The 20,657-nt window shown below is 52.6% G+C and overlaps 1 protein-coding gene across 3 annotated transcripts; it reads left to right on the top strand.

Annotated features, from left to right (window-relative positions):
- The first annotated feature begins 12 nt into the window (after positions 1–12).
- Positions 13–20,641, top strand: OTUD7B (OTU deubiquitinase 7B). 3 transcript variants are annotated; one of them, XM_041475224.1, is made up of 12 exons: positions 13–974; positions 6,494–6,617; positions 7,360–7,530; positions 7,649–7,867; positions 11,508–11,609; positions 12,068–12,195; positions 13,027–13,139; positions 14,002–14,129; positions 14,736–14,885; positions 15,307–15,421; positions 16,108–16,192; positions 16,759–20,641. In XM_041475224.1, exons 2-12 carry the CDS (start codon positions 6,545–6,547, stop codon positions 18,046–18,048), a joined length of 2,574 nt encoding a protein of 857 aa, XP_041331158.1. In that variant the 5' UTR covers positions 13–974; positions 6,494–6,544; the 3' UTR covers positions 18,049–20,641. The 3 variants fall into 3 exon arrangements, with proteins under 3 accessions (XP_041331158.1, XP_041331159.1, XP_041331157.1); XM_041475225.1 differs by having other exon boundaries at positions 13–559; XM_041475223.1 differs by lacking the exon at positions 13–974 and having other exon boundaries at positions 3,147–6,617.
- Positions 20,642–20,657: the final 16 nt, after the last annotated feature.

Below are 20,657 nucleotides of genomic sequence, written 5' to 3' on the forward strand. Positions count from 1 at the left end.
CGCGGCCTCAGGGGGCGGCGGGGGCGGGTCCCGGTGTCGCTGCCGGGGTGCGGCTGCTGGGCTCGCTCCCGGAGGTCGTCCCGGGCTACCGGGGTGGGTGGCGGGGTGCGGGTCCCGGCTGTGGGTCCCTCCTCAGCCCGGGGGCCTGCGGGGCCGCGGCCGTGAGGGCTCCCGGCCGCCCCCCGCCCGCTCCCGGTGCGGAGCCCCCCGGGCTGTCCCGCCGCCGGAGCCTCCGCGCTCCGGGGGCTCCCCGGGGAATGACATTTTCCTGGTCCTGGCGACTTTGGGCCAAATAATTTTCCTCTTGGCGCTTGTTTTCTGCCGGGATCACCGGGATTTCCGCGCGGCTGCCCGGTGCTGCCGTTGTGCCGTGCTCGGGGCCGGGCTCGGGTCTTTCAGCAGCGAAACACGAGCTCAGAAAAAAGGCTGGAGTTTGCGGGTCCCGATCTGTAGGAGAGGGAATTCCTGGTGTGGCTGATTGCCTCGCCGTGCCCGTGCTGTGGATGTGGGCGAGGAGCAGCTCCCGGACCATCCCCAGCTCCAGGGAACCTCGCTCCCGGTAGGGGCACGACGGAGCCTCCCGGGAGTTGGGTTGGATGCCGGTGCACCGGGAATGCTGCGGGGCTTTCTTGGCTGTGAAATGGGTGCTCGGGACCGGGGATCTCCTGGTTCCTAAAAGCCTTGGTGTCCACTGAAGTCATGGAGCTGGAAAGTCTGAACTTCCAGCTGGGATTTTTCACTCTGAATAACTGGCACTGCTGGGTTTTATCTTCCTGACCCGGCACACATCCATGCTGAGGTTTTTTTTTTGGGGGGGGAATGGGATTTTTAAGCTACTAAAAGATGGTTTTGTGCTCAAGAAGCTTCTGGAGTGGAGATGGTGTGGCCACCTGTGGATGCAGTGTTGGAGGTGTCTGAAGGGGTGGCTGGCAGCATACACAGCTGGATCCAGGCATCTCCTGTGCTTGCTTCAGGTGGGAGAGCCTTGAGAGCCCCTGCTGTGGGCAGGAACATCCAAACCCCACTGGGATGGAGCACAGCTGGGGATGGGAAAAGGAGCTGTGTGCCCAAACCGCTTAAAAAACCAGGACTCTGCTCTTCAGTATTGGTTGGGTTTTCTGTTGGGATTTATTTCATTTTCTGCTGGTGTTTGTGGTGAATCCGTGCCACTCGGACCCTCAACTGGCACTTCAGCCCTCCCAGCCCTGAGCTACACCCTAAACTCATCCCTGCAGAGGGCTGAAAATGGAGCAGCACTGGGTTGAAACATTCTGGGGTGAAAACAGGCAGAATTGGTGATGGAGCTGCCCTGGCCTGGATTGCAGAGGGGACTCCTGGAGCATCCCCTGGGACAGAGGCAAGGACAGCATGTGCCAGGCTCAGCTCTTGCAGAGAACCAGCCTGGAAATAGTCATGGCCTGGTTTAAGAGCTTGGCTCCGAGGGAATTCCTTTGGTGCAGGCACTGAGAGAACTGAGTTTGTTGTCAGTGCTTCGTTAGAGAATGCTGTAATTTTGGGAGCAGCTGATAACCAGGAGGGATGATGATGGTGGGACAGAGGCTGCTGTGTTTGTGTTGGAGACTTATTGGGCTTTTATCTGTCCTGGAGATAAAAGTGGTAGGTTCTGGTGTGTTCTTCAGCCCAAGGTTCAGGATGAGCTGGCTGTTGGGAGGAGCCCAGCTGTGTCTGGAGCTCTGGGAAAAACCAGGATAAAGCTGTCCATTGAAGCTTTATAAAAATGGGATGATTTCCATAACTTTCACTTCACTCCTGCTCCAACTCCTGAGCACCAGCGTGGTTTTAGGAGCCCCTGTTCCCTGCTGGAGCAGCTCATTTGTGGGGATTATGTGCTGTCCCTTTGAGCTGTGCTAAAAAGAAGTTCCCAGAATGGCAAAACCTGGAGAGCTGCTCCTACCAAGCACGAGGTGCAGCCACAGCTGCCTGTGCCCTGTGTCCCCCAAGATCCCTGCTCCTCCCTGTCACACTGCCTTCCTCCTGTGGGCTGAGGGGCTCCAAGGCTGTCCTGCTCCATCACTTTGATCAGGAATAACTGGATTTTTGTTGATAAGCTGGGTTGATTCCCAGCCTGGAAGAGGCAGGCATGGTGTGTGTCCCACCCAGCACTCCAAGGGTGTCCTGCACCATCAGTTTCACCAGGAATAACTGGATTTTTGTTGATGCTGCTGCTGATGATGATGATGAGCTGGGTTGATTCTCAAACTGGATTTTTGTTGCTGATGATGATGAGGAGCTGGGTTGATTCCCAGCCTGGAAGAGGCAGGCATGGTGTGTGTCCCACCCAGCACTCCAAGGGTGTCCTGCTCCATCACTTTGATCAGGAATAACTGGATTTATGTTGATGCTGCTGCTGATGATGATGAGGAAGAGCTGGGTGGATTCCCATCCTGGAAGAGGTAGGCATGGTGTGTGTCCCACCCAGCACTCCAAGGGTGTCCTGCTCCATCACTTTGATCAGGAATAACTGGATTTATGTTGATGCTGCTGCTGATGATGATGAGGAAGAGCTGGGTGGATTCCCATCCTGGAAGAGGTAGGCATGGTGTGTGTCCCACCCAGCACTCCAAGGGTGTCCTGCTCCATCACTTTGATCAGGAATAACTGGATTTTTGTTGATGATAATGATGAGCTGGGTTGATTTCCATCCTGGAATAGGCAGGAGCTGCATGGTCTGTATCCCACCCAGCACTCCAAGGGTGTCCTGCTCCATCACTTTGATCAGGAATAACTGGATTTTTGTTGATGCTGCTGCTGCTGATGATGAGGAGCTGGGTTGATTCCCATCCTGGAAGAGGGAATCAACCCAATTTTTTGTTGATGATGATGATGAGGAAGAGCTGGGTGGATTCCCATCCTGGAATAGGCAGGAGCTGCATGGTCTGTATCCCACCCAGCGCTCCAAGGCTGTCCTGCACCATCAGTTTTATCAGGAATAACTGGCTTTTTTTTTTTTTTTGATGATGATGATGAGGGGGGTTTATTCCCATCCTGGAAGAGGCAGGCATGGTGTGTGTCCCACCCAGCACTCCAAGGGTATCCTGCACCATCAGTTTTATCAGGAATAACTGGATTTTTGTTGATGATGATGTTGCTGATGATGAACTGGCTTGATTCCCATCCTGGAAGAGGCAGGAGCTGCAGGGTGTGTGTCCCACCCAGCACTTCCAGATGGAGCTTAGTGACACAGCACAGGTGTCAGGTCAGGACGGGTGCTGCTAATCCTGGCAGCGTTAGGTAACCTGCAGGGCCAGGACAGCCATGTAGGGTGGGATTGGGACAGCCCCCACTGTTCTGGGGGGCAGGAGGAAGCCAGAAACCTCCTTCAGGAGCATCAGGCAATGCTCACTCAGAGCTCATGGAGCAGCTCATTTTTCTCATTGTTACTCTGATGGGGCTCAGGTTGGAGCTGCTCCCATGTCCCACCTGCAGGTCCCCTCAGGATCCCCCTGCTTAGCCCTGAGTGCTGCCAAATTTCAAGGTTTTGGGGTTTAGCAGTTGGATATCTGTTGGTTTGCCACTCTGCTGCTGGTGGGAGTGAAAACATCCATGTGGGTCTGGCAGGATTAAATTTCCCATGGATTTGGGCACCTCCTGCCTCACCTGCAGCTCCCTGAGGGTCTGGCTTGGTGTTCCCTGTGGGGAAGGGATGTTGAGGAGGGGCTGGGTGAGGAGCAGAGCTCTGGGAGTGGAGTTCTGGCTTCCCAGCTTGGTTCCTGCCCTCAGCAAAACATCACGTGGCAGATCCGGGGGAGAGACGTCAGAGTTTGCTGCTCCTAAAATATTTCTGGAAGTGTCTTTATAAACACAGTGGAGCCACAGGTCGTGGCTGACCTTGGGTCAGGATTTGGCCCTAACAAAGAGAATTATTTCCTCTTTCTGCAGCATGTTCAGCAGGATTGAAATCTGACAAAATAAGGGAATTAAAGCCCCATAAATTCCAGTCTGGAACTTTAAATGGATCCGGTTTTGCTGCTCCACAGTTGGTTCTGGTGAACTCTTTAAATTCAGCGTTCCCAGTGGTTGATTCCTCCCAGGATGGAGCTGAGAAACACTGAGCTCTTGGACCTTGTGAATTCCTCCCTCAGTTTCCTGATTTTTCTGATGTTGTCAGGGGTGCAGTCCTGCCTGCAGAAGGCTGGGATGCTCCACATGCTCCTGGTGAGTCCCTTCCCAAACCTTGATGGAGTTGGAGTTGCCCTGGGAGAGGCTGTAGGCAGCAAGAGCGAGGAGGCTCCGGGAGGTTTGATGACTTTTCCCCTCATTTTGGATGGACATTTGGTGTGAGAGGTCTGAATTCCCGTTAGGAAGGATTTGCAGGCTGCCAGGATGGACCAAACCCAGCTTTGCCCCATTCCCGAGGCTGGAACTGGGCAGACTGCTCTGCCTGGAAGGCTGGAGGTTTGTGTCAGCGTTGGGTGGATCTGTTGGCACTTTGGAATGGAGCTTTCACTGGGTTCCCATGGGTGTGTGACCATGGAATTCTGTTTGCATGAAGCTCCAGCTCCTTCTGGTCCCATGGAGGTGTGACTCCAGCACAGCTGATCACTCCTCACTCCTGTCAGGAGCATTGCTGTGCTCAGGCCCTGTGCAAACGTGGGGAGATATTTGTTAAAAGCCCTGCTGATGTGTCCTCCAAAGAGCTGTTGGGATCACAACAACCGGGCTTAGCCCTAAATTCATGTTTTGCACACATTTCTGATTGGAATGTGCCAGGAACGCTCACTTTGGATCACATCCAGCTGTGCTGCACCCCCATGCACTCCTGGGGGTTTGGGGTGTGCCTGCTCCATTGCTGGGGGATGGATTTGCAGCTGTGCATCTCCTGGGGCTCATATTTCCCACCTCTTCTGGAAGGAGGGAAGAGGAGAGAGCATTTCCCTTCCACAGGGAAAGGAAATAATCAATAACTCTGGGCTGGGGACATTTCTCTGTCCAATCCCTCAATAAATCTCCAACAATCCAACACCTCCTCCTTGGACCCAGAGTTTCCCAGCTGTGTTTTCCCTGGCATTTTTGTGCACGAGGGAGTTTGGAATGCCGTGGATGAGGGGGTGGGATGTGCTTCTTGTTCCCTCCCCAAACCTCTGCTGTGCCTGCTGAGTGTTCATTTGCATTGGAATTCCACACCCACCTGCAGGGAGCTTCACCAGCCAGTCTCATCCTGGAGCTGCTCCTTGCTCCTGCAACTCCTGCCAGGGATTAGAGGATCCAAACCTGCGCCTCCTAATTAGGGATGTTCCCTAAATTGCTGGAGTAAAAGCAGGAATCGCTGCCAAATCCCGCTCCAGGAATGTGCTGGGCTTTGGCATCGCAGTGAAGGAATCCAGAGGTTTTTTTTTTTTTTCTGGGAGGAGGAACTTAACAACTCGATTGTGGGGATGGTGTTTCTCCAGCAAAGCCAAGAGATTCCAGGTTAAAGTCTGGATGCTTGTGGGGAGTTGTGCTGTTAGGGAATTTCACCCATCTTTAAGGATAATCTTGGAAAAAAAAAAACATTTCAAGGCACCAGGGGGGTTTTGCCTGTCTGTAGGGATAATTCTGAAAAAGAGACTTTATTTTTCAGGCAGCAGGAAAACAACCAGGTTTGTTCATATTCCACACAATCCTGAAATTTGTTCTTACACCTAATACACCAGCACCTCCTTCTCCCAGCCTTCCCAGATTTTCTCCTTCCAAATTTTCAGCTCAGCATAAATTCCTGTTCCTTGATGGCAGAATTTTTATCCCATCCTTCAACTGCAAAGCACCAAACTCCACGGAGCACTTTGCCCATCTGGACTCCCACAGATGAGGCTGCTCTTCCTTTCTCTCTCTGCCCCTAGGAATGCAGAAAATCAGGATTTGAAGGCATGGCAGGAGCACACACCTTCCTTCCACAGGCTCAGAACCCGACAAAATCCAGATTTGTGGAATAGATCTGTGGTTTTATTCCCCTCTGGGAAGGAGCTCTGGACTCAAAGGAGCTCTGGAGTGGAAAGGAACTCTGTCTGGACATTGATTTTGTCTGACAGAGCAATTGGGATTGTTTAATTTGTTTTTTTTTATTTTTATTTTTAGTTTTTAAAATGTATTTTCCTTAGAACACATCTAATTCTAGCATTTTGTCCTTACTTTCCTTTCCCTGCCTCACAGCTGGGGTGCTTGGAGTGGGATGGGGCTGGGATTTACTCCCTGTAAATGCACAAGACAAACTTCTTGCTTTCTCATTGCTCCCAAATATTCATTTATTATATCATTTACTCCTAATTTACAAATAAAACTCCACCTCCTTAGAGATGAGAACTGAGTTTAGCTCATGAATTTTCCGAGGAAATGCTGTTTACAGCAAATCGGGCGTTGTTCTCCCAATGAAATTCATTCACTGCTGGAATGAACCAGCAATCCTGGAGCACAGTTCATTTTTGGGGGATGGTTCATTGACCCCCTGAGCTCATTCCCACCTGCCATCCAGGTGTGCTCTCGGTGTCATTCCCAGGTTGATGCCGAGGAGCCGATCCGGTGCCGCTGACTCCGTCTGGCCTTGGCTATGGACATCGTCCTGTCGGATTTTGTTCGCTCAACGGGGGCAGAGCCAGGGCTGGCCAGAGACCTCCTTGAAGGTATGGAAAACTGGGAATAATGCTGGGAATTCCCAGCCTGGCTGATGGGGAGCCAGGGGGAAAAATGGTTGGAAGAGGGTGAGGGAGGTGGGGGCTGGAATAGTTTCCGACGCGGGTGTTTAGGAAGTGCCTCGGTTTCTGTGCGGGGTGAGGGTGGGTGGTGCTGCTCCACCTGGAATGGGGGAAAATGGGAATAATTCCTGGGAAAATGGGGGAAATTCCTCAGCTTTCCACCTGGAATGGGGGAAAATGGGGGAAATTTCTCAGCTTCCGCACCTGGAGTGGGGAAAAATGGGGGAAATTCTGGGAAAAATGTGAGAAAATGGGGGAAATTCCTCAGCTTTCACACCTGGAATGGGGAAAAATGGGGAAAATTCCTCAGCTTCCACACCTGGAATGGGGAAAAATGGGAAAAATTATGGGAAAAATGGGGAAAAATGGGGAAAATCCCTCTGCTTCCACACCTGTAATGGGGAAAAATGGGGAAAATTCCTCAGCTTCCACACCTGGAATGGGGAAAAATGGGAAAAATTATGGAAAAAATGGGGGAAATAGCTCAGTTTCCACACCTGGAAAGGGGAAAAATGGGAAAAATTATGGGAAAAATGGGGAAAAATGGGGATAATTCTCCTATTCCACACGTGTAATGGGGGAAAATGGGAAAAAATGGGGAAAATCCCTCTGCTTCCACACCTGTAATGGGGAAAAATGGGAAAAACGGGGGCTCCACCTCCCCATGCAGGCAAGAACTGGGACCTGAGCGCGGCGCTGAGCGACTTCGAGCAGCTGCGGCAGGTGCACGCCGGGAACCTCCCGCCCCCCTTCGCCGAGGGCCGCGGCGCCCGGCCCCCCGAGCGCGACGTGGCGCGGCCAGGGCGGCCCCCCCTGCAGCGCCAGGATGACCTGGTGCAAGGTCAGTGTCCTGCAGGCAGAGGAGATGCGTTGGGAGCTTGTGAGATGTTCTCCCCCGCCCCAGGGGTTTGGTGCTCCTGCCTGACTTTGTTGGTGGTTTTTTTGTTTCTTACCCCCAGAGAAGCGTCTGTCCCGTGGTATCTCCCATGCCAGCTCCACCATCGTGTCCCTGGCCCGTTCCCATGTGTCCAGCAATGGCAGCAGCAGCGAGCACCTGCTGGAGATGCCCATCTGCACCTTCCAGCTGCCCGACCTCACCGTGTACTCCGAGGATTTCCGCAGCTTCATCGAGCGGGATCTCATCGAGCAGTCCATGCTGGTGGCACTGGAGCAGGCTGGTGAGTGCTGGGTCCGTGCTGGAGTCCACGGGAGTGTCACCCACAGGAACACCCTGGGATATCACGTGGATGCATATCCAGCAGGGAATTATTCCATCATTTTTATGACCTGCTGCAAGGGTTGAGTAGGAGCTGCTTCCCTTCAGCTGTGAGAGCTGAGTGTAAACAACCCAGGGCTGTTATCACTGTGCACTGCTGAGAGGGAAAACACCCCAAAACTGGTGTTGTCTCACCCCTGGGGCATCCCAGTCCTGTGGAGAGACAGAGAAAAGGGAATTCCTGTCTAATAAATTCCTGCTGATAAATTCTGAAGGTCAGTGCTGCTCCAGTGCCTGCTGGGTGCCTGGGGAGGAACCCCCTGCTTTGCTTCCCCTCAGGTTCCTGGAGAGCTGCCAGGGGGTCTGGAAATGAGGGAATGAGGGGGACATCCATGCTGGCAGGGAAAAACCTCATCCCTGGCACCAGGAAGGTTCCTGTGAGCAGGAGCAGCACGCCGTGAGGGATCTCAGGAGGGTTTACACTCCCCCACTGTTTCTGTGGTGCTGCACATACCAGAAAACACATTATCCTTAGGGATAACAGACACTGAGGGCCCAGCTTCTCCCTGTCCTGGAGCTGCTGTAAGAAATATTCTCATGTTTTGGGAATGAGCACTTGATCCCAGCGATCCCGTTACACGGTGACACCGCGAGGTGACAGCAGAGCTGCTGGCTCTGGTGCAGATAAACCCCAGATCTCATCCCAGCAGAGCCAGGGTTTGGGTTCCTGTGTCCCAAACAAATCAAATGTGGGGCTGGGGGTTGCTGGGTGCTTCATCTGTGGGCTGGGGGCACTTCCAGGTGTGCTGAGATGCTGTTAATGGGAAGGAGTTTGGAAATTCAGTTTTAGAAAATGCCTTTTGGAGACTTGGAGTGTCTGTGGGTTGTTACAAATGAGTGTTTTGTCTGTAACAAAGGGCTGTAGTGCAGCTATGAAATATTCCAAGTAGGGTTTTGAGCATGGTGCTGTGATCTACAGGGATTCCCGTTATTAATTTAGCACACACCATCCTTAGGGGATTAAGGAAATACATCTTATAGCCCAAAAAATGTTCAGATCCTCTTCCCCATGTCTTCAGAGGTCCTGTTACACCATTGTGGCAGAGTGAACAATTTCAAAGTGGCTGTAAACTTCAAGGAGATCCTCTGGGAATGCTTTGAATGGCTTTGGAGTGGGATGGAAGGGTCTTGGTGGAGCTGAAATCTCTTCCCTCAGTGGAACCTTGGTGTCCTTTGACCCAAACCCTTGTGGATCAGGAATCAGGCTGAGCTGGGGAGCTGCAGACTGGGTTTGCTTGTGTCACACAGGGAGGAGCAGTCCATGGCACCTCACCTGAGGATACTGGGGGATAAAAATCATGAAGAACTGAAAGATCCTGATCCCCTGGAGCACAAGGCCTGGGGAGCAATCCCTGGGACACTCCCTGTGTCAGGAAGCCAGAGTGGATTCCCGGTAGCCTTGGGGAAACCATTTAAGGTTTGGATGAGGCAATCCTCCCTTCAGGCTGGGTGGAGCCATCAGTTCCTTCCCACTGCTGTCACCTGTTCAGGTGGTTCTTGCTGGAAGATACAATGGGATTTCCCCAAACACCCTGTGGGGTGTTCTGTGGGATAACACAGGCTCAGGGTGCTGGATGCAGAGGGAGCCTCTGGATGCCAATGGACTTTTCCCCTGTGCAGAAAATCTGTTGCCACCGTGGCCGTTCTGGGAAGATCCCTCAGGCTTCTAAATCCAGTTGATTTCCCTGCAGAGCTCTCAGGGCTGGCTCTTAAGAGAGAAATGTGTTGTTTTCAATATTTCTGGGCTGCCTCTTGGCCTTTCCCCAGCCTCGACAGGAGCAAAACACCGGCAGGAGAGGGTTGGGCGTGCGGTTCCTTTGGAGACAACTTCTCTTGCATAACTGGAGTCAGTGCAAACACTGGGCACAGAAATACCTCTGCAAGGTGTGTCCTCTCAGGCCTGGCTGGGGCAGAGCTTGCACAACAGCAGTTACAAGAAAAGATCTCAAAATGTAGCCCAATCTCTTGTGGTTTCCCGTGATATTTTTAACACTGACTACATTGGGAAACGTATTGCAATTAATTCCCATACAGGAATGAATTTATTGTGGTGACAACTGTGTTAGAGAAGGCTGTCAAAACTTTGTTTAAAACCAGACCTGTCTTGAAAAATCTGGATGTAGAGTTTCCAAAAGCCTGGATGTGTTCAGTGTGGTTCCTCCTCTGAGCAGTGGCTCCCAAGCACCGACTGGACGTGCAAACTCTGGAAAAGAGCATCAAATCCTGCAGGAATGAGTGGAAATGGAGAAGAAGGTGCTGCCCCTAGCAGCATTACGTGTGGGACAGCTCCTGTGAGGCACCCCTGGCCCTGGGCCACTTGGCCAGGCTCCCAACTCGGCCGTGCCAGGAGCTAAATTGAGGGAACAGGCGGCTTCTCTGTGCAGAGCCATTGTCCCCAGGCTCAGTGCAGAACACTTCCAGCTCTGGCGGGTCCCTTTCCTGGTGCTGGGAGCAGCAATGACCTGCCTGTGTCACCCTGAACTGCGTGGGTTTTGTTTTCTGGTGTTTGGGGATGTTTTAACCCCTGTTTTCTGTGTGTAGTTCCTCTCCAGTTGCTCTCCCTGAGGTTGTACAAAGCATTTCCAGCAATCCCATGTCTGTGTGCTGGGATCCCCGGCAGGGATCGTGCTCCAGAGGAAGGAGAGGCTCTTTGGAAACCATGGGAAAGGGCTGGTTTCCTGCAGGAGCAATTTGAATACAACTTGGAAGCCTAAACAGCTTCATCCAGCCAAAAACCTGCCTGTTGCACAGGATCCAAAAACCCCTGGAAAACAGGGCAGCCAAGGAGGGATGTTGAGGGCAGGGCAAGACACAGATAGAGGTTCAAAGTCCTGATCCAGCTCAGCTTCATTCCCTTGGGAAGGGCTGAATCTGACTGAGCTCACTGGGCATTTATTCCTACCTTCTTTTTTTAGCTGCTCTTGACTTGAATCACCACAATGACCCAAAACTCCCAGTCTAAGGCGCTGTCGCTTTGCATTTGCAGCAGGAAAGCTGCTGGGATCAGCAGAAATCCTGGAGTATTCTGCCTAAAAACCAGTGAGCAGGGAAACGTGGCCATGAGAGACTTGAAACTGGAGAGATTTGGTTCTGAGAAGCAGCAAAATGCTGATTTTCCCTGGAGAAGTTGTTTGTGCTGGGTGCTCCTGGTGGCATTTCCAGCCTGTTGGGCTGTGGGGAGAGAAATAAGGGATGTGGAGGAAAAACAGATAGAGGAGAGCTGGTCTGGGTGGAAGTCCTGGCTCCTATTTGTGTGACTCCAAATTCAGCCCAGTCTTTTCCTGGCATCCTCAGGGTGTTTTGTAGCTCCAATCTCCTCTTTTTGTTGCTTTGTCACTGTCCTGACTCTTCCCCACCCAGTCCTGGGATGGGTCTGTGCCTTCCCACCCATCCAGGTTCTCCTTCCACCCTGTCTAAACTGCTTGTTCAGCTGTTTTTTTTTCTTGGCCGTGGTTTCAGAAGGGTTGAAACCACAGCCTGCAGTGCTCCCAGAGTCCCCCCAGTCCCATGCCATGGTTTCACACTCTCCCAAATCTCCCCAGGTCGTCTCAACTGGTGGGTGACCGTGGATCCGAGCTGCCAGCGCCTGCTGCCCCTGGCCACCACTGGTGATGGGAATTGCCTGCTCCACGCTGCCTCCCTGGGTAAGGCTTGGCTTAATCCCCCAGGAAACAGCCAACCAGTCCCTGGGCAGGAGCCCACCATCCCTCTTTGGGGGCAGGAGCCACCCATTCTGGTGGGAAGCCAGATGTTGCTGCTGCTCCTGGCTGTGCAAGAGCAGTGGCAGTGCTCGGGTTCTGTGGGATGGCTTCAAGGGAAGGGGCTGCCAGCAGCTTCTCAAATCCTTCTCCCCCTCTGATGGGCTGTGGGGAGGGAAATAAAGGATGTGGGGGAAAAACAAATAGAGGAGAACTGCTCTGAGTGGAAGTCCTGACTCCTATTTGTGTGTAATTCTGATTTGTGCTACCCCTGGCAAGTTTCCCTGGATGCCTAAAGAAAATGTGGGATAACGGAGCAGCCCCTTCCCTTCTCTGCCAGGGACCTCAACGAGTCAGGGAGTCACACTATCCCCTCCTGACCTTCCTGTTCCTTCTCCCTGCAGGTATGTGGGGCTTCCACGACCGGGATCTCATGCTCAGGAAATCCCTCTACACCCTGATGGACAAGGGCGTGGAGCGGGAAGCGCTGAGGCGGCGCTGGCGCTGGCAGCAGACGCAGCAGAACAAGGAGGTGGGAGCCAGCTGAGTGCTGCTTTGTGCCCTCTTTGCCAAGGGGAACGTCCTGGGAAAACGTCCCGTGGGTTTGGGAGGTGCTTCCTGTCGGGTTTGGAATTTTGGGCAGCTCATTGGAGCGTGTTTTGGTAAGGGGTGTCCTGCAGTCAGAGCTGCGGCAGAATGAAAGGGTCTTGGGACTGATACATGGGTCTCCTCGAGTTAGGTCTTATATCTTGGAGACCTATATCACACCCAAGATAGCTCAGCTACCTTAGAAGGCATAAAATCAACAGGATGGCTTTTGTGTTAGTGTTGGAAACAGAAAAGTTTTAATAAAAGGCAAAATAACAAAACTCTTTGCAGAGAAAAACCGAGCCAAGTGCAAGAGGTTCTTGCTCCTGGTAAAACACTTCACAAAAGCAATTAGTTTCTTTGTTCTCTTCTTTTTCTAGTGAATTGCTTAGGAGAGACTTTTTGGCTTCTGTCCATCCTTAAGTTTGAGGTGAAGTCCCCCAAGTCCTGTGAGGTGTCTTTTTACCTAACTGAGGAGAGAAACTTCTGGGCTTTTTTTTCTTTTTAAAGAGACAAAAGATAGTTTTGTCACTCCCATCAACAGAGAGCACATTCCTACATGGGATAAGTGACAGGACCAGGGGAATGAATTTAAATTGAGAGGGGAAATTTGGATGAATATTGGGAAGCACTTTTGAGGACATGGTGCAGAATGTGTTGACTGTTTTTGCATAAACCCACAGAGAAAAGTTGTGCTGTGAGTATAAACCCGCGCTGGAGCAGCTGGGACTGCTTTACTTGAATGATTTTGGTTTTTCTCTTTGCCATTTTCCAGTCTGGCCTGGTTTACACAGAGGAGGAGTGGCAGAAGGAGTGGAATGAGCTGATCAAGCTGGCGTCCAGCGAGCCCCGCGTGCACTACGGCTCCAACGGCGGCGGCTGCGGCGGGTACGGAGCAGGGAGCACATCCAGGGGGACAGCAGGGAAGGAATTCCCTCAGGCACAGCCCTCGTGGTGCTCCAGGGCAGGGCAGCAGCTCTGGGCTGCTCTGGTTGGGGTTTCAGGGAAAGGACAGAGGGATCCTGAGGAAGCACAAGGCACATCGAGCATCCCAGGAAAGGATTTTGGGGCTGCACGGCCTCTTCTGAGGGGCAGCAGATGGATTGAGCAGGGAGGAAATATTTTCCTTGTGTTTCCTTGTGCTTCTTTGTGCTTCCTTGTGCTTCCTTTGCTCCCTTGTGCTCCCTTGTGTTTGTTTCCTTGTGTGTGTTTCCTTGTGTTTCCTTTTGCTTCCTTTGCTCCCTTGTGCTCCCTTGTGTTTGTTTCCTTGTGTGTGTTTCCTTGTGTTTCCTTTTGCTTCCTTTGCTCCCTTGTGCTCCCTTGTGCTTCCTTGTGCTCCCTTATGTTTGTTTCCTTGTGCTTCCTTGTGTTTCCTTGTGCTTCCTTGTGCTTCCTTGTGTTTTCTTGTGCTCCCTTGTGCTGCTCACTCTGAAATAAGAGAATAACCCAGAGCTGAGAGTTTTTGCCATCCCACTTCTGTTCCAAGGACACTTCCCTGCCACATCTGTCCAGCTCCTTAGATAAGGGACTCCCAGCAATGCCAGGCAGCAGCTGGGTGTTCCTTGTGCACTAACCCTTGTCTTGGAGCAGGACATTTGGAGAATCCACACCTAAACCCTCAGATTAATGCTGAGATCAGCCTTAGCCCTGTCCCCCCACTTTTGTGGCTGACTGTGAGACCTCCTCCTGGTGTTACAAAGCAAATGATTGAATATCCAAGGGATGACACTCAGCTTCTCCTTTGCCCCAGGGTGGAGGGTTCAGAGGAGCCGGTGTACGAGAGCCTGGAGGAGTTCCACGTCTTTGTCCTGGCCCACGTGCTGAAGAGACCCATCGTGGTGGTGGCAGACACCATGCTGAGGGACTCAGGTGGTGAAGGTGAGACCTGCCTCTCTTCCCAAAGCCTCTCTGGGCTGTCCACCTTTCCTTTCCACCCTTTCTGGGGCCTCTTTGCTGTCAAAGCTGCACCTGGAGGTGGGAATGGTGCATAAAGGAAAATTGACCTGCTACAGGTGAGCCCACGGAGGGGCCAGCTCAGACTTGGCTCCCAATTTCTGCTGCTTTAAGAGCATCCACACAAGGTTTTTTTCTTTTTTTTTTTTTACCTCTTTTGCCCCTACACACACATCTAGAGATGAGAAATTCCATTCCCTGGGTGGTGGATTTTCCACCATCAGCTTCAATTTCCTGTCAGAGAAGGTTAATTGATTTCCATCATTCTGTGGGCAAAGTTTTGTCTTTGTGGGGGAGTGAAGAGGAAGGCTTTTTATAGAAAATACCAGTTCATTCTACATTTTAAATCCTTCTGATGTAAAATAAACATCTATTTTGGGTTGTGGTTTTGTTTAATGTCCCCTGAGATGACAGATAATTGCAGGTGAGCCCTCGATTGAGGCAAACTGCTCATTCTGGAGCAGTTGCAGCACAAACAACTCTGAACTCTTGAACCTGTCATCAGAACTAACCACTCTCAATTCTTCCCAGCATTTGCCCCAATTCCCTTTGGAGGGATCTATCTGCCCCTGGAAGTCCCAGCCAACAAATGCCACCGGTCTCCACTGGTTCTGGCTTATGACCAAGCTCATTTTTCTGCCCTGGTCTCCATGGAGCAGAAGGAAAACTCAAAAGATCAAGGTGAGTGATGAGATTCAGGTCAGCAAAGTGAGGAGGAGGATTTGGGAGTGCTGAGGGGGAAGAGCTGCCCAGGACCCATCAATGTGCACTGTCAGCCCAGAAAACAACAGTGTCCTGACCTTGGAGCCCTTCCAGTGCCTGAAGGAGCTCCAAGAGCTGGAGGGAGGCTTGGGACAAGGGTGACAAAACAAGGGGAATGACACAGGGCAGAGTTAGATGGGATATTGTGGAGAAACTCCTCCCTGTGAGGGCCGTGAGGCATTCCATGATCTGACAATTCCATGACCCCAGGCACTGGGATTTGCCATCAGGCCATTCCCATCAGAGGTGACAACGCTCCTGGTGGGTGCTCAGGGTTGGCTCCAAGTGTGGAATATTTGTCCTTCTGAGCTGTAAATGTGCCATTTGTGTCCTGGGGCAGCTGTGATCCCCCTGACAGACTCTGAGCACAAGCTGCTCCCCGTGCACTTCGCCGTGGACCCCGGGAAGGAGTGGCAGTGGGGGAAGGACGACAGTGACAATGTCAAGCTGGCCAGGTTGGTGATCTGCAGGGTGAGGCTCCCCTGAGGGTCTGGGTGATCTGCAGAGCAGAGAGGTCACGGATGAAGGGGTCAGTCCTGACCCCAGCTGGGTTTTCTTGTGCTGGGTGGAAGTTGTGCCCAGGGAATGGCACTGTTCATGGGCATGGAGCAGCTTTTCCTTCATTTTCCTTCATTTTGATATGATTTGGGTGGGGCTGTGACATCTCACGAGCTTCATTCCCACATCTAAGTGATGATGCTCCAGATCCTGGAGCTCTGGGCTGGGTGTAGCTCAAGACACCAGCAGCAGTGGAGGATCTCCTGTGATAGTAGCACAAAAAAAGTGTATTTTTCCATTTGTCACCAAAAATCCTTGTTTGTGGGTCCCTGGAGCAGGGAGGGTGGTGGCCACCAGACCATGCCTGGTCTGGGTGAGGCTTTGGGCAGGTCTCACCATGGTTTGGTCCCAGCACTTCCTATGGCTGAGGCAGAAATGTTTTGATCCCAACAACGAGGAATCTGATTTCTCCCTTGGGGTTTTCATTGAAAGGAAAGCTGCTTAATTATCCCTTTTGTGCCCTTGGACCTGCTGTAGGAAAACACCCAATTAATACATAACACAGGGAATAATGTAAATATGAGGGGAGATATTTCCAGGTGGGAAATGGCTCTAACTTGTGGCTTTACCCCTGCAATGCCAGCGTGACACTGTCACTGGAGGCCAAACTGCACCTGCTGCACAGCTACATGAATGTCAGATGGATCACGTTGCCTTGTGACATGCAGGTAAAGGGACCGGGGGGATCTTCTTTACCTATGAATTATTCAACCCTCCTCTCTGCAGGGAAGCTGTTGTAGGGCCTTACCTGGGGGCTCTGCCTCATGAGGGGTTCTGTGCCCACAGGAATTGTGGCTGATTCTGCTCAGAGAGCAGGGAAGTGACTCAGTTTTGCATGTGGGCACCTTTTCTCTAGAGCTTTCCACGTCCATTTTCAGTCTTCACATGACCCAGGTGCCCCCCAGGGACACCCCATGCTCCAAACAAATGGGAGCTGTTGGTTTATGGCCACCTTGAGATTGGGACAAGTCTCACCCCCCTCTTCGCTGGCTTTGTATCTGAAACCTTGAGCAAGTGGAGGTATCAGAGAATCACAGAATAGAATCTCAAGATCCTGGACTGTCTCAGGTTGAAAGGGTGCCACAGGGATATTTAGGGATGAGCAGGATGCTCTGGGGACACGCTTCACCGTCTGTGTTCCAAGCAACACCACCTCCTTAGCTTCACCTTCCACCCGAAAATCTTCACCTGAGCAGTTTCTAGACTTTGATATTTGCCTTTCCTTCCTCCCCAGGCACCTCTGGCTCAGCCAGAATCACCCACGGCCTCCGCGGGCGATGACGCTCGCTCGGCAGCGGAGTCGGGCGAGTCGGACAAGGAGTCAGTGTGCAGCAGCTCTGCCAGCAACGGGGGCACCAGGGCAGGCAAGGACAGGGAGAAACCAAAGAAGGAGAGGGAAAAGGAAAAGGAAAAGGATAAAAAACGGGCAGATTCAGTAGCCAACAAGCTGGGAAGCTTCGGGAAGACTCTGGGCAGCAAACTAAAAAAGAACATGGGGGGCCTGATGCACAGCAAAGCCGTGAAGGGCGGCGTGAGCAACGGGCAGGGAGACACCCTGGAGAAGAAGAAGAAAGGATCCCTGAAGGCACGGAAAGACAGCAAAGAGGAATGTTCCCCGGGAGATTTGGCTCCTGCAGAGAAGACTTGTGCAGGTAAAGCAGCCCTGGAGAAGGCCTCGGATCCCTACAAGTACAGCAGCGACGTGCGGCTGAGCCTGAGCATCCTGCGCGCCGCCATGCAGGGCGAGCGCAAGTTCATCTTCGCCAGCCACCTCAAGACCAGCACCCGGCACCAGTTCCAGGAGGAGATGATCCAGAGGTACCTCCTGGATGCTGAGGAGCGTTTCCTGGCAGAGAAGAGGCAGAAGGAGGCGGAGAAGAAAGCGCTGGGCGGCGCTGCCCCGGCCAAGAGGCCGGAAGGGGAGGTGGGTGCCCAGCGCAGCGAGGAGGCGATGCCAAGCCCCGTGTTCTGCCAGCCACCCCCCACCTACCCCCCCCAGCCCCTGGAGCCGGCCGTGGGTGCTAAAATAGCTGCATTTCCAGCTGGCTATTCTGGTGTTTTCACCTTCCCCAGGCCCTCCATGGGCAGTGCTGAGGGGCTGCACCCACCCGCGTGCCCCGAGGGCCGGCGGCAGCTGGCGGGGGGGCCCTGTGGGAGCCTCCCTCCCTATGCCACCCTGCCCCGGCACCACCAGGGCCGGCTCGGCCCCTGCCCTCCCGGCCCTGCCCACCTGGGCCGGTTCTCCCCCACGGACATGGACATCCAGCCTCCCTTCCCTTCGGAGTGCGAGGGCTCCGGCTGCCTCCCCCCGCACAGCAACGGCTGCCGGGAGCTCCTCGAGCAGGACAAGGGAGGAACGGCGGATAAAATGAGAAGCCAAGCCCTGTACAACATCCAGCAGACCAAGTGCAAACAGCCCAACTGCAGCTTTTATGGACACCCAGAGACTGGGAATTTCTGTTCCTGCTGTTACAAGGAGGAGCTGCGGCGCAGGGAGCGGGAGGCGCTGGTGCACAGGTTCTGAGGCTCCCCCTGTGCACATCCGGACCCCTGGCACGTGGGGAATGCAATAACAGAGATCCCGTTTTGGTTTTAAACCCACCCACGCTCCTCTCCCACTCTGCAGGAGGTGGGAGCAGCCGTTGGGCTGGGAGTGGCATGGGGCTGCTGGGATTGATGGGGTGCAGGAGGGAGAGAGGGGGGGAAAGCAGCCCCTGCTTTCCTGGAGCTCCTGCAGGGGAGGAGAAGGATTCCCAGGGGTGCCTGGGGACAGTGGGGGCTGCTCGGGTCGGAGCACAGGGTGAGGGGGGAGAATTCCTCAAAAACTCAATAAACCAGACCAAAGCTTTGGGAGTGGGCAGGGGGAGCAGCTCCCACCAGGTCCTTCCCACTTCCTGACCACCTGGGACGGAGCAAAAATGCCCCATTTTGAACGTCACAAACCTTTTAATGGAGTTTTTTAACACTGGTTTTATTCTGTATTTCTTCTTGCTGGTACTGAGCGACACCGTGTTGGAGTTGGACATTGATGAGGTGAGGTGGTTTGGATGCCCCCCACCCAGTCCTGGATGTCCCTGAGCACCAGGACAGGCTCAGGGCTCTGTCCCCTCCTCTCCTCCCCATGAGCTGAACTCTGGTTTTAAAATGTTGTTTTTAAACTCTTTTCTGAGGCGGGGGGAGCCAGGGGGACTCCCAGAGCTCAAGGGATTGGAGGTTTCTCTTCCTGTGCAGAACCCCCAGCCCACAGGAGAGCTGAGGTGAGATCCTGGGTCAGCATCTCCTGCCAGGAATTCCCAGTGGCCTGGGGCAAATCCCCCAGGAATATCCACTGGAAAAGGGGTCCCAGAGCACCCCCAGTCCTGAGGTGGAGCTGGGGGGGTCACAGCCCCACGTAACTCCTACTTGAGCACAGCTACTCTGTACTACCTCTGATCCTGATTAACTCGGCTCCGTTGTGCTGAGCCACCAACTGACCTTTAGGCTGCGGAATTAATCCATATTTTTGATAACAGGGCTAAAAAGCAGAACATTAAGGTAAAATCCTCCCGTGACTAATGTTCCTGACCCCATCCCAGCCCCCTGGCTCCCAGGGTGGGATTCACTTTAGCACTGCGATGTTTGCACAGAATTCCTTGGGTTTTTTGGGGTTTTTTTTTGGTTTGTTTTTTTTTTTTTGGTAACTGCAGCTCCCAAACCTGGCCTGATCCTGCACGAGGTGAGGTGCAGCATTTCCTATCACACGGAAATAAAACAGGAGTTCTATCCTTCAGCCAGAGCTTTACAACATACCCTCGTTTCTATTTTTGGGTTGATTTTCCAGAAGGCATCAAACTATGCAACCCCTTCCTGCCCATGGTCGTTTCCAGGAGAAGGGATGAGGCAGAGGAGCTGAAAGTGAGCTTGGGGGATCACCTGACGCCTTAGACTTGGCCCTAAAAATGTTAACTTAGACCTAAAAACCCTGAGTTAAGGCCTTTCCCACATGCAAATGCCCCCAAATAAGGCCTTTCCTGGTGGGATCCAAACACTTTGAGTCCAGCCAGCAATTCTCCTTGTCTGCAGATTCTCAAATCCGAATTTCACGCACCCCAGGGATGGTTTGACTCCAGTGTAAGTTGTTTTCCCTGGTTTTATAAAATCCCCGAGCGTGGCTGAAGCTGTGGGAAGGGGAGGTGTGACACCCACTCCAGCTGGCTCCTCTTACCTGGGAACAAATTCCACTTTTCTCCCTCAAACTGCAGGAATTCCAATGGACTTCAACCCCAGGCAGGGACATGCAGTGCTGGTTAAGCAGCACAAGCTCTGCCCCCACTTTGGTTCACCCCAAATTTTAAGCCGAGATGGTTAAAACCCAACCCAAACCCTTCACTATTTATAGACACTTGGTTTTAAATTCCACTTTCTGATGTTTATTTTTCCCAAAATCGGAGCAGCAGCTTTATTTGGGCGTTGGGAATATCCTCTGGAGCAGGGATGCCGCAGGGCACGGGAGGGCAGGGGGAGGAGATGCTTCAGCTTTTGGGGGAATTTCTCTCCTCTTTGGTTAACTCCATCCCAGTGGGGATGGGATGCTCGTTGGTGTGGGAGGAGAGAAAGAGGGGAAAAAGCAGAAAATCTGTGGGAAAAGCACCAGTGCTGGAGGAAAAACTCCAAAACTGGAGGAGAAGCACCAAACCCTTCCCCAGGAGGGATTTTTCCACGGGGAGACTGTGGTGTGACCCCAAGGTCAAACTAAGTGCACTTACTGGTGTGGTTGGAATTCAAATTGCTGCCATCGGATCCTGGCGGAGGAAAAGTTTGTCTTTCAGCGCGTGTAAAACCCGTTAATGAGATTTAATTTGATTTTATTAAACGAGATTCACCTTCGCCATTCCCCGGCCCCTCGGCGGAGGAGCTGGGGCAGCTTTGGGTCTCACTAACGCGACACCGAGTGACCTGAATTAATTCTGCAGTGGTTTATTCACAAAAAAAAACTCCTTTTTTTTTAATTAATTCCGGATTAATTGGTGATGTTTGGCCTCCTGGTGAACAGGGCCAGAGCGTTGCACTTGGGCTGTACCTGTGGCCTCGTTGTGGCACCACAGACTCATTGACAATAAAAACCTTCAGCTGATGCACCTGAGGCTCCTTCAT

This window comes from Pyrgilauda ruficollis, unplaced genomic scaffold (assembly GCF_017590135.1).
Source record: "Pyrgilauda ruficollis isolate IOZ18807 unplaced genomic scaffold, ASM1759013v1 scaffold340, whole genome shotgun sequence".
NCBI classification, from domain to species: Eukaryota; Metazoa; Chordata; class Aves; order Passeriformes; family Passeridae; genus Pyrgilauda; species Pyrgilauda ruficollis.

Excerpts from the sequence above, each read along its gene's own strand:
- OTUD7B (XM_041475224.1), top strand. The coding sequence starts at position 6,545 with ATGGACATCGTCCTGTCGGATTTTGTTCGCTCAACGGGGGCAGAGCCA. Across the intron at positions 14,130-14,735 it reads GAGGGACTCAGGTGGTGAAG|CATTTGCCCCAATTCCCTTT; the intron begins GTGAGACCTGCC and ends AATTCTTCCCAG. Across the intron at positions 15,422-16,107 it reads GACAATGTCAAGCTGGCCAG|CGTGACACTGTCACTGGAGG; the intron begins GTTGGTGATCTG and ends CTGCAATGCCAG.